The sequence below is a fragment of the Morone saxatilis genome, unplaced genomic scaffold (assembly GCF_004916995.1).
Source record: "Morone saxatilis isolate NCDOM2014 unplaced genomic scaffold, NCSU_SB_2.0 Contig22, whole genome shotgun sequence".
NCBI lineage: Eukaryota > Metazoa > Chordata > Actinopteri > Moronidae > Morone > Morone saxatilis.
Window position 1 is genome coordinate 9,767,410 of NW_023339785.1, and position 13,533 is coordinate 9,780,942.

Consider the following 13,533-nt stretch of genomic DNA (forward strand, 5'->3'; position numbering starts at 1 on the left):
ACTCTGAAAACCCAATTTGACTGCCAAGTGACTCAATTGTACGAGGCTAATTATAAAAATTGCACAGTTTCACTAAATTTCTCACAGCTCTTCTATCAGCACTGGGACATTTGTTTGTTTTTCGTCTCCAGGAAATAAGAATTTATGCCACACTGACACCAGTCGTGAGCGCTGCTAACACTTCCGTAGCTGAACCGAGCAGTTGATTAAACAGGGACACAAGGTAGTTTCATGAAGTCACAGAGAACTGTCAGGAGCACATTGCATTACATTCCTCACGGCCAACAATAGCTGGCTCAAAGTAATCCTTTGTTATTATTAGAACTAATTAAAGTAAAACCTAATTTCCTTCTAAACTCGTTTTACAGAGCCATCGTGGCTACTGATTTTATAGTGATAGTTCCAGTGAGTGAGTTAAAATGACATCATACAGATGGTCTTGTTAAATTGGTTGGGAATAACAGGCGTTGCTATTAAAAAGCCGTGCAGTCGTAGCCAATTTGTAGTCCTTTGTCCATCTAAGATGAAAATGTATTTTCTGGCATCTGGTGGAATATGCAATAAAAGTAAGAATAATGGAAGGATGTGTGTTTACAAGGGTTAATGTAATATTAACATGAATTGTAATTTGTAATATTAATTTAATAAAAAAATAATAAAAGTTATTGTTTGAAGAATACATACTGGTATGGGTTTGTGTCCCCAAATTGACTCAAGTTGTGGGATATTGCTTTGTGTTTTCATTTTTAAGCATCTGCATGGAGTCATAATCATATTTGATTAAGGAGGGACCCAGAGCTAATTTGATTAGGTTATTTAGAGGAATATGCATTCTGTAATAAACATTTATTATGATGAAAAAGTTTACTTTAATAAGCGGGAGAGGCCCACAGGACATGCAAGCTTAATTGTTAGATGTTAAATTGCGTTGTTGCGATGTTGCCAAGATAATGGGCAAGGAAAGGCCCTCAAGTCAAGGCAATTAACCAAACAGTGGTTTGATTGTTGTTAAATTGATTAGAAAATGTTTAAGTACTCCATTTGAAAATTAGCTATTGTTTCACGCAGTTTTAGACTGCAAAGAATGCTGGGCTTAATGATACATACGCTCCGAGTTAGAAATGGGAAAAGTTGTTGCTCAGGTCAAATTCTTAGCTTCACAGATGTTGTGGCAACTTGTTTAGCTATATTAAGGGCCACGAATGACGGTGAAACAAATACCTCAACACCCCAGGCAGAACTCTGTCTCCGGAAATGCCGGTTGAATATGACATACTTGTTATCTTGACTCTGGAAATAACAGCTTGGACAGCACACGCAGCCTGCACGTAGAGACTGGAGCTTTGTTTTCTGTGGTTCGTAGCTTTATCTCCAAACTGTTGATCAGTTCTCGCAGACAGAATTAGTGATAGATATGGCAGTTTGAGTGTCTGCTCGGCGTTGCCCACAGCGACAGTTGATGAAGATGCACAGAGGGAGGTGCAGGTTAGAGGCAGTCTGTTTGCTCGCCCCAGCATCAGCGGTTTCCTGATTAGACTAGTGGAGAAATCTGCGGCTGGAGGCAGGCTTTATGGCCATCACCACCCCACATCTCCCTGCTCATTAGTACTTCACAGCCTAGTGCCACAGCATATGGCAGTGTTGCTACTGCTTCCCATTTGAGGTGCGTTTCAAATGGCTGTCCCTCGCTGAGCCACAAGCCTTTGGCAGTAGCCTGTCTCATTGTGTCTTAGATGAAGATAAACATCAGTAGTAAAGGAAAAGTTGGGGTTTTAATTTTGTTACAGGAGTCATTTGTAACGTTTTGAGAGGATGCTAGGGTTTGATTTGCACAACAAACAAATAATTGAAAAGTTCGGAATTTCTTTGACGTTGAATTTAGAATGACATTAAATTAACAATTGGGTTGGGCCACTTTCACTACAAGAGATGCTCTTTAGAACTCTTTAGAGATAAAACAACTGCCTGACTGTAACGTATTACCTTATGGAAGTGTATTATTTTGGGGCTTTGGGGAGCTTAAACCAAGGAGCACTAACATGCATGTTTTCAATGGGTGTCATGAACAAGTGTGCTCATTTTATCTGTGGCTGTGGGATTATAGGTGCTTTATGATGCGTCTCATTTCATGTTTTCGTTTGGTATGTGTCTTAAAGTGTGTGTGCGAGTGGGATGTTCTCTCTTGAACATACACTTACGTTTACATGAATTAAAACAATATTATTTGGGATTATCAAGTATTGTCGCATCCTAAACATTGTACAGTGTCCGGGATATGCTCATAGCCTCCAGTGAAAAAAAAAAACCCAAAACAGATTGTAAGAATGGCCCACTGCTAGCTGTGGTTCTAAGACATTTGGCACCACATCCTTTACGTCTTCTGTGATGTATACTAGTGGATTAATTGGAAACTTCATTTGGAATCTGAGAGGGAAATGAGACGGTATCCAGAGGACACCGTACACGCTTCAGATGGGACACATACTGTGCACTTGGCGGTATTGTCATTTTCTGTTGGATCTTGTTTTTCACACTGTGCCCTCCCTCCAACAGAACATACACATAAAAACATTGGCTGATGACATGGTAAGGTGCTTGGTTTAATTTCGCTGTGACTAGTTTTTTTTCATCTCATGTTTTGTCAGAGCTGCATGGGAGTTTGAACTGAAATGACGTGGATGGATCAAACGTGGCAGAAGCAAGTTAATTAAATTGATATTTCAACCGAACAGAACTGAATTTACATCGAGTGTCACCATAGTTTTAGTTGTCTCTGTGTCGTTACACAAAGGCTAAGCTTAATCCGGTTGTTGTGGTACCCCTCCATAATGCTGTGTAAATAAAAGACGATTTTTTTGTCATGGTGCTATTATTTAGCACCACAAACATCCTGAATTTTTCATTATGATCAAATTTAGCCCATAGCATCTAGAGTTTTGTAAGCAGCTCCCAGATCATTTAGTGTGCAATTATCACCAGCACTTCCGATTAGATGCCTGGGGCTCTTTTAATACCCTTAGTAAACAAATAGGCTAACTTTGACACTCACAAGCTCATGCAGCATTGCATTCATTTTAAGATGTACAATTCTCTGTCAGCATGCAACTGCACCTTTAGGGAATGATCCGTTTTTTTGTCTTAGCATGCCGTATGTTTGATCCGTCCAGTAATATTTCAGCAAACTGATATTAGTGACATCATGTCTGTCTTTCCATTGTATATATGTTCATTCATCCAGCATGTCCTCCCCATTCCATTTTACTAAATATGACTAACACTGACTAGTTGCATGCGGTTCATGTACTTTTTCTTCTTTCACACTAAACTACTGAACTGCATTCATCAGAACAGCATCAAGTGATGAATATAACAAGGACACACCCGAACATCACAGATGTCAAGTTGTTATTGTTTGCTAAGACTATTCTAATAACATGAGCACAAAGCAGGTAATCCTGTGGCTATGACGGTAAGTAACCTCCTGAAGTGTCTTGCAGTATACTATGCCACATATTAATTTAGTATAAAAATAGCATTTACTGTGTACTGTAAATTCTGGAGTTTCACACAAGGCTCATTGGTCACCACTATTGGATGGATTGCATGACATTTGTTAAGCAAATTCATTCTATTCACAGGAAGTACCTCTTTTGTTCATTTATTTTTGTACATTGGTGTAAAAATTAATATCTCCCAAAATCTCATTAGTGGCTTACCACAGTGACTTTTTGTAACGACGAAAAATGCCTTCATGCTCACCAAAGAGTGAAACAATTGATTTAAACCATATTGCTTAAGCTTATGCGCCACCCTCCGGTCAAACTGTAAAATGTTTTACCCCAGTAGCGGAAAGGATGTCATAGTAGCAACATTTCTAAGAATTTCATTTTCTGGTGTTTAATGAGCATTACAGCCTCATAGCCTCACAGCCCCCCACCTATGTCAGTATAGACTTATATAGCGATCTCTACGTCCTGTTCCTAAGTAACTACACCCACGCTTAAGGCAAAATTGTAAAAAGCATAACCAAAATTGGGCGTGATCAGTCGTACATGTTGGGTGTGGTTAGATGTGCAACAGACTTAAACTTTTCAGCCAACAGAGATCAGTGGAGCAGTGCTAAACATTCATGACTTGCAAGGATTCTATTTGAAATCTATTTTGCATTTCATTCCCTATTGTATTCATGTTTGTTAGCAGAAATGTCAACTGTAACCAAACCCCAAAAATGTGTTTACTGTACATCCTGGTTTTATTTTAATATCTCAAACACTTTGTTTTCTTTCAGCGCGATCGTATTACCAGTTTCAGGAAAACAGGGACGAAGAAGGAGAAGCCCCTCATACAGCACCCAACAGATCCCCTCTCTACCCAGGCGGAGCTGCCTGTTCCTCAGCCCCTCTTCGACGACCGCTCCATGAACCTTTCGGAAAAGGAGATCATTGACCTCTTTGAGAAGATGATGGTGAGCTTTGTATTTCTCTTGCAGTCTTTGTCCCCGAATACGGCCGTCTGTAGCACTCCACAGCAGTTTTATTAACAGCAGCTGCAGAATAATAAATAATGAGCGTTCTATTATGAAAGCGTAAATTGATGCATAAATCTGTGCACACAAGTAGAAACAGAGCTTCTGTCGTGAATGTTGGCGAAGAGGAGTTTGACAAGGCAGAAAGTTCTTTGCATTTTATATCAATATATATTACTACCCACAGATCTCTATGCGCCCTTATTTTACTGCTGATGAGATTTTTTTAGTGAACAAAGCTTTGCCAGGCATGTAAAAAGGATGATAATGAAATTACTGCTTTTCAAAGCTCTCCTAGTTTTATGCCACATCTTAAAATTTGTTTGTCGTTTTACTATATAATCTGTCCTGATAAAATTCTCCTATCAGGATATCATGTTTTACAGTTCCTGTGACTAAATGAACAAATTGAATTTTACCAAAATTTAGCAAAGATTTTTTTTTTTTTTTACTCCATACTGCATAAACAATCCAAGTGTGCATGTCAGTAATCAGAGACAGGGCTGAACTTTATTTGGAGATTTATAAAGATAATGTTTTTTACCCCCATTAAATATTGTGGGGTTAGAAAACCATAAAAGCTTAGTATTAGTATTAGTATTAGTATTTTAGTATGCGAAGGTCCAGGTTGAAAACCACTGATGTAACTGCAGAAGTTTGTGAAATGATGTAAATATTTTTAAGGTTCAAGCCTGCAGAAATTAATACTAAAAATTGCACACACGACTGCCCAATCGTAGCAGCATATCCAGAAAACAACCCCCATGGTGACATGAAACTGTGCCCTCCTGCAAGACCTCTTCTTTGATGACTGACCTTGCCTGGAGGTTCAAAATCTACAAATTTGTGACATTGTTTTGGAACATGTGTATTGCTTCAGCAGTTTCACATAAAAACAGTATATATTTAATTTATCCAAATAGACTTCAGATAACGTAGAGTATTTACAATAAAGATGAATGCATTTTACGTTCAGATGTTAAGCTTTTGTGAAGTATGGCTCAACCTCCATATTCCCAAGGCCACTGTCAGAAGAACACAGAACTTTGAAATTCACTTCGCACTCATCTGTGGGGTCAAAGCTCTGTCACACTTATGATTTTCTCCATTGAAATGCATTTTGGGCCTTATGTACTGCAGGATTGAAATCTAACAAAAAGCTTTCAGCCCATCTCTTTGAAGTGGGGAGCTGAATTACTCTGGCTTCATTGCATAGGTTGTGTGTACTATTGTGGATAATGTCTTTGTGTGTGTGTGTGCGCTGTACGGTGCGTGCCTTTCCTTTTTTCTCATACAATGCTCTTTATTGCCAGGGCCAGAGAAATGCGACCAGTGCTCCTGGTTTTCATCAGCCTGCTGCTCAGTGTTTTTTTGCCTGGGTGCTCATCCCTGTCACTCAGTTCACCTCTCAATTACTATGTTTGTGCTCACAGCGGCGTGACATTAAACCCAGGCTTCAATTTGCTCAGTGACAGACGACACAGAAGGCATGTTTGCTGGTTTGACATTTGACAGGCCTTGACACTTTGGGCTGGGAAGTGTAATTACAGTAATGAAATCAAAAAGAATAGGGTTATTTACTTATGTACTTTTGAAGCCACCACTATTTGCTCTCATAGACTGTAAACTTTTCTGCTTTGGTGTAGCAGACACAGAAATGACAGTGGTGGGTAGTTTCTTTTGATGTTAGTAGCTTCTCTTCAGCATCTATCTGTTTTTTTTTCCATCTCTCCTTTTATGTCATACACACATACATTTTAGTGGCTCTTTTTGTCTTTACACCCATTCTGCTATCGATTGTTTTTTTTATGGTGCTACATGCTACAGCCTTAGATGTCTAGTCCGCTTCAAATGCAGGAATGGCCCATACCATATTATTGAGACCACCTACTGTGCATTAATGAGGAGAAAGTGAAAATATGTTTTTCTCTGGGAAGTGGGAAGCCGGGCATCTCAGCCTAAATAGCACATAGCCTATTACTGAAAGGTCATCAAAGGGATTTGGAAAAATATTGGAAGAAACACTTAGCCAGTGGGGAGGAAAACCAAATGAACTCTTTCTTGAAATTTTGAAGCTAACCATTAAGAGCAGAAATATATTCATAAAACTACAGGAAAGTTAAAATTCATGAGAGATCATTTACTTTCAGCATTACCTTTAGAAGGGTGTTTGGTAACTCTTTACTGTGTATTCTGTCATTGGATTTCCCAAGATGTGCACAGCTGGAATTCAGAGCGCCTCATCCAAATGCGGAGCAGTAAATCCGATGATGAAATGTCCGGCATTTCCACTAAGGAGACAGCTGTGTTGCAGTGGCAGACTAATCCAAAAAGTTCAACCTAGGAACACAATAACACACAAAATAACACGTGAACTAATTTCATCAGCTTTTTAGAAAGCTGTGAAGCCTTTACAGTTTGCTTTGGTGTAACGGAACCCCCTTTAATCATCGATTGAGGACTATTAAAGGAAAGCAGAGGTGCAATTATGTGGTGAAATCAGATGCATGAACTTGACAAAAAAAACTCCCTGATGGTCTGACATTGTTTCCATAGTTGCCACGTATTTGCAGTTAAAGTCATGTATGCTAATGACGCCATTAGCAGTCATGGCATTTTTACTTAAATTATGCCTTACTTGTCTGACAAGGTATTTAGTATTTGTAGATTTAATTCCAGTGCCTGTTTGTCTCTGTTACCCATTGTGAAGAAGAGTAGTATAAGGTATTGAGATGCTAGCAGAGACAGAGGACCAGTGGAAGAAGAATGTCACATGGCAGTGCAGCTGTGGCTAGTTTGGGGTTTTATGTACCTCTCTACGCACCATTGTCAGGATGAACACTCCTAGTAATAAGCTCCTATGTGATCCCTCAGCAGTTACACTCTGCACCAGGACATTAAAACCAGCCCACAGGAGAGTTACTGTGTGTGCCCTTGCACACACACGAATCAGACTTGGAGTTAGTGGACAAAATAATCGATTCAACACAGTTGAATCAAAACATTTTTATACGTCTCCCACATTTCTTAGATCCACTTTTCCCTATAGCATGGACTCTTCATATCTATTTCAGCCTCAGACATATTTGATGGTAGCCATTAATTGCTCTTCTCTGTGATTTGAAGCCTGTGGCACATTAGCTTAAGCTGTGTTTGCAGCCACATCATGCTGCAGGAATTTTATGCCTATCTATATTTTTCATATACAAGGCAGTCCCTATGCAGAAAGATAGTACTATACTCTACTGTACTTAGCAGAGTTAGAGGACTTAGGCACATTGGATATAAAATGAAACAGTGACTATGTTAAAGTACGTTTTAATTTGAGAATCCTTACTTGAAAGCTTACAAATTGAACAGATTTGTTGCACTTTCAAAAACTATTTATTGGTAAAATCAAAAGCTTAAATGAAGTCAACATAGTTGAAATTTGGTTGGATAACTTTCTGAAATCTATCCACACACTTCAGCATATGCCCCTGTAATGCACTGCCAGGCCTGTAAGGCAGCCATGTTCACTTATTGCTAGTCTTCAGTGAGTGAAACACCTGCTCAATTTGAGCCCGACTGCAGGTCTGCTCAACCAATAGGCATATGAACACAAACGCCTTTTAAGCTAAAAGTAAGCTCATTAACCTCAGCCATTGTTTGATTTCATGTCCTGAAGTACATAGTCAAAAGAACTGAAATCAGTGCGTCACTGTCCTACCTATTATCGACTGCACCACATACACATATACAGCAAGAGTGGGACAGAAAGTGTTCCTAAAAATCATCTCCATGATGCTCGATTGAATTGTTTAATGAACTGATCAGAATTAGAAAATTCTTAGAAGACTGACATGAGACAAGATCTAAAACATATTTCATGGTAACTCCACTGTCATTGATACAAGCTCAGATCGCATCATTTCAGTTCCATAGCTGAAGATATCCTGGGACTCTTTTCGTGTAGCCCGTGAGGGTATAATTAATAAAAGAGCATTAATCATTTTGGAGACTAAATGTGGAGAGCTCATTCCTCCAGTCTGCCCCCTGACAAGCATCCCGCAGGCCCACTACTCCTGCCCCTCCTACAACATACTCACCATGCCACATTTTGCCTCGTTTATTGAATGCCAATTAAGCAGATAAATTAGCAGGGTTCAAAGATTAATTAAAAAACCTGCTGGTTTCCTTGGGTGGAAAAACCTGCCAATTGTAAAACTTTCAGCCACATTTTTTCCCCCTCCCTGTTCCACAAAAAGGATGTTAATGGTATTTTAGCTCCGAGGGTATTTACTCGAGGAATTTAGGTCACGGTGCCCCTGGATGGGATTCCTGCCGATGCTTCACTGACAAATGAAGCAAAACAGTTTGAATCAGATTACTTGTGGTAGGATATTCAAGCCATTGTATTACAGCATTCTTATTTAGAAGTGACACGCTTAATTTATTAGATGAATTTTACATTAAATCGAATGGAGGAGAACCACTGCCAAATTAGATCAACCAAACTGAAGGACGCAGGATTTTCTGCGCTTCCCAGCAGAGGGCAGCATGGCTCCACAACTTAGGGTTCACAATCCTAAAACCCTGAGGAGGATGTTTTTTCTCTCTGTTCATTCTAGCCGTCTCTTTGTGAGAGAGTGCTTCTGATAAACATCCCCCTCCATTCTAATCATCATGTCATTCCCTAGCTTTTAGTGCTCTGTCCGGCCTTCGCTCCATCCCCTGATGTCTCTCACATGAAAGACCTCTTTTGTGATGCAGAATTAAAGTAGCACAAAGATAATACTCCCAATAACACGCAGATACTGCCTATCCAGCCTATCTGATGTGATTGCATGGCCTCAATAGAAGCAGTGTTGTTTGATTGTGCTCTCTTGTTCGGAGTTGGGTGTGCAGTTTATATTGCTGTAGCCTTGCTACTTTTCGTTTCAAGGACTAATTATTAATGCCATTATTTCCTGTTGCTGTACCCTGTGACTTTAACAAAGACACATAGATGGAAATGTATTCAGTTGTAGAAGGACAGTGTCTGATGGTTTTAGCAGAAATAAAAGTATAACTGTTGATGGGTCTGAAATATTTCTTCTTACTAATGAAACTATTTTTTTAGATTCAGAAAACTTTATTGACGTCAAGAAGCCGTATTCAATTGCAGTTTACCCAGTTAATGCACACGACTCAAACATGTCGAGTCAATACAAGGAAATTAAGTTTTCTTCGCTAGTATGGAGTATATGCTCAGTGTTAAAGATTGGCTATGGTTTTACACCATTCCTTGGTTAATATTCTCCACATTCCTTTTTATAATATTTTTTCAGATTTTTATTTTAGATTTTTCTATTTCACATTTATGTAGCTTGACTTTTGTCATACATTTTTTTTTACTTGCCTTTATTTTATTTTAATAACAATGTTTATCGTTATGCACCAGAACATCAAGCCAAATTCCTTCTATGTGACAATTAGACAATAAACCTGATGTTAATTGTTATTCTCAGGCTGAGCCCGGTGTATGTTGTGCAATAAACATACATTTTACATCTCAGAAAAAAATCTTAATTACTTACTGTTTGCTTTTCAATTCATTCTTCATTGATCTCTTGTGCTAAATCTGAGTAGTACCCAGTCTCTACTCATTACATAACATTTCTCCTTACTATCTGTGTGTATCTAGGAGGACATGAACCTGAACGAGGAACGCAAAGCCCCCCTGCGTGGAAAGGACTTAAGCACCAAACGCGAGATGGTGGTCCAGTACATCTCAGCCACTGCCAAATCTGTAAGTGAGAGAGCAAACCTAAGTGTTCGATCTTTATAGACTCGACAGTATGTACTGTAGATGAAGTATCACGACCACTCCAAAATGAGTTTAACCTGATCCTCTGCTTTAAGGCTTGCTTTGTCATCCGTTCTTGCACATTCTCACTTCCGTCATCGACTCTCTCCACTCTTCATGCTTGAATCACACATCTTTGTTTGCAATTTTGATTTATTTTCTTCAATTGTTTTTCCAAATGATGCTGCAATCTGCCATTGTAAGCTATCAGATATAAATTGTAGTCACTCACTCACTCAATGCTAGGTGGATGGTCAGTGCTTCTCCGCTCATGTGCTTGCATGCAATTTGTTGGTTGTCCAGTCGTGTACTTGCATGGGTTCAGTTCAGTTCAGCTTCTTGTGAAAAGCACAAACACTAAATACAAAGGTGAGATAAAGCAAGCATTTTAGGTTATTTTCATCATGAGCCTATGATAAGTCTATATACTGTATATGCTACATTACAGTGAGCTGCACCATGCACTTTATCTTTGTTCTGAGTTTGCTTATCAAAACAAGTGATAACAACTGTTTAGACTGTTCCTTATTAACAGAAGATTTAGGTTTATGTTGCCCGTTCATGTAGAGTAATCTAGACCTTGATCTTCACTCTAATCCAAAAACAGCAGTGAAAATTAAAGTGTTCTCATGGTAATCCATGAATTTATGTTCAAATTTCATATCCTCTTTTGAAGTTATGGCCGAACCTTGTGAGGTGAAATTCACATCAGCACCGAAGTAAAAAAGTGATTTCTGCCCCCATTGCTTCCAGAACCTGGTAGCTCTCTCTTGACATCGTCATTTATTACCTTCCTCATTGTTATGGTAATTAACTGGCATTATTGATAATGATGATTATCCGAGATGATTGAATTCCTCGCAGGGCCCATTATGCTTTGTGAGCACTGATATTTTATTCAAATGAATAACGTAATCTGTGTAGTCAAAGGACAGAGGACAAAATGTGATGTCTGTCAGCACCCTGCTATCACATTTAATAGGACTGAAGGAGGGCGATGGTTGAATGTCAGTGATGATGTATCTGTGCGTGATACACAGATTCATGGAAGTGCGCATACAGTAACACTAAAACACCTTTACATGGCCAAATACTGGTAATACATGAGTGACCAAGAAGACAATTTAGCTTGAACTTAATAATTTTTGTGTATCATTCTGACAATAATGTGGCAGTGCTACCAAATCTCATTCGCACTAAGAGACACTATACACACACAACTATTTGTGTACTAGAGACACAGTAAGAAGTGATTTATGTCACTGTCTACAAGCATATCAGATAATTGTGCTACAGCAAACGCATAACTAACTGTACTTGCAATTGTTTTGCAAACTATATGCTAATCAGCAGATATTTTCACTTGTTTTAATAAAATAACTTAAATAACACTGTACCTAATTAAATACACTTGAATGAATAATTTATAATTGGTTAATTATTGACTTCTGTCTTAAATTAAATTGATATCCTGTGGTCCCTTTTAGCTCCTGATAGATGGAAAGCAAGAATATGTATTTATAGAAATCTGAGTAACAATGAAGCATTCCAGCCTGCAGCTTATGAGGATGTTGTATAAACTGCCTTATAGTGATCCTGTGCTCATTGGTTTTTTGAATAGTGTGATTAGGGATTTCTGTAACTTCTTAACGTGAGGGGAATCCTCATAAACTACAGAAGCTCATGTATCATCACACAGTACAGATTCTCAGGAAGTTCAGTTTATGACATTTGTTTCAAATTTAGCTGCCCCAGTCAGGATTTGTTTTGCAATTGCTTTGCCCTTTTAAGTAACTGCTTTGTTCTTGAAAAACAGTCCAGTTTTTCACTCACACATGTATGCATTTATGAGCCTATATGTGTTACTACTAAAATGTATTTCTCTTGCAGGCTTAGGCATCATCTGGGGCTAACGTTGCTTGTGGTTGCTAAAGAGCATGCAGTGTGGACTAAATGAGTAATGAGACTAAATGTTGCATTGGAAATGTAAAGGGTGATTAATGTAGGTGTGGTGCATTTTGGTGTCTCTTTTTGCTGTGGTGCCTTCTCTGTTAAAGTGACTTTTTCTACCAAAGATGTATGCTGCATTGTGAGATTGCCTTTTTGGGGCTTTAAAAGGGCTCTACACACGTTCATCTCAATTTCCTGTTTGTTTTTCTAGATGGTACTATAAGGTACTAACATCTGACAAGATGGTCATTTTTGATATTGCTCTTACAGGGGCATCTTGTTTTGAACTTATATTTTATTGCTGCCACGAAATTACAAGTGGGACATGAATGTCACAAGCTCCCCCATGACCACATAATACTCAAATTTATGTATTAAGATTTGGAGAGCCCTCTTTCTTTCTTAACCTACAGCTAATGCAGACTGTGCAGGCTTAAAGTGCTTCGGAGCTGCAAGTTTAAATCAGTAAATATTGGTGGAACAAGAAATATTCCCTTAGTATTGGGTGGTCTTTTTCTTGTCTTTTTCTGCAGACCTGCTCAATTGAGCAAGGGGCTTTATTGCCCAACAAAAAGGAAGAATCCAAGCACCTTAAATTCAACAGCTTTATGTGCCTCATGTTTCATTCACTCTTTCTTTGTATTAATATTTATTATTCATGCATGTTGATGTACCACCATAGGTTATTTTATTAAAGCTATATGGCTTCAAATCATCAGTAATATTAGAAAAGCCTGAATATTACTTTGTTTACTTATAGAATGTGTCTTTCAATGGAAAGTCAAGTTTTTTTCTCTGGGACAATTGTACATTGACCCTGTTCGTTTGAATATGATCTATGTTTCAATGGAATCCAGAGTGTGCCTGTGGACGTCCTTGACCATCAGCTTTGCATGAACAGTTGCCTTTCTCTCTCACCTCATTCTTGTTCTTTTCTCTTTTATCAATGCGTGCCAACATCATTAAACTGCCAAAATTCCTTCTACACTAATACAATCACTTATTTCTCAGAGATCGACTTTTCCTACTGACAGTGAATATTTTCATTTCAAACGTACTGTGAAGGGTGTGATGGCAGGTTATTCTAAGATGGATGATAATTTTGTTTCATTCAAATATTGGTGTGTTTGATGTGACCATCAATGTGCCACCTCCCTCTGATTGAGCCTGACATTTATCACATCCTCCAGGCTCTTTCTTATTATATTGATGAGTGTTTAATGCAATTAGT

General features: G+C 38.5%; 1 protein-coding gene across 7 annotated transcripts in view; it reads left to right on the forward strand.

Moving 5' to 3' along the window:
* diaph2 (diaphanous-related formin 2) overlaps positions 1-13,533 on the forward strand; it is a 354,389-nt gene that overhangs the window by 12,511 nt on the left and 328,345 nt on the right. For 6 of the 7 annotated variants that reach the window (XM_035669470.1, XM_035669472.1, XM_035669476.1 and 3 more), the window contains 3 exons: positions 2,554-2,586; positions 4,289-4,465; positions 10,191-10,295. In XM_035669470.1, the coding sequence (XP_035525363.1) occupies positions 2,554-2,586; positions 4,289-4,465; positions 10,191-10,295 (315 nt within the window). The remainder of the gene's footprint in view (positions 1-2,553; positions 2,587-4,288; positions 4,466-10,190; positions 10,296-13,533) is intronic. The other variant, XM_035669474.1, reaches the window with a different exon arrangement.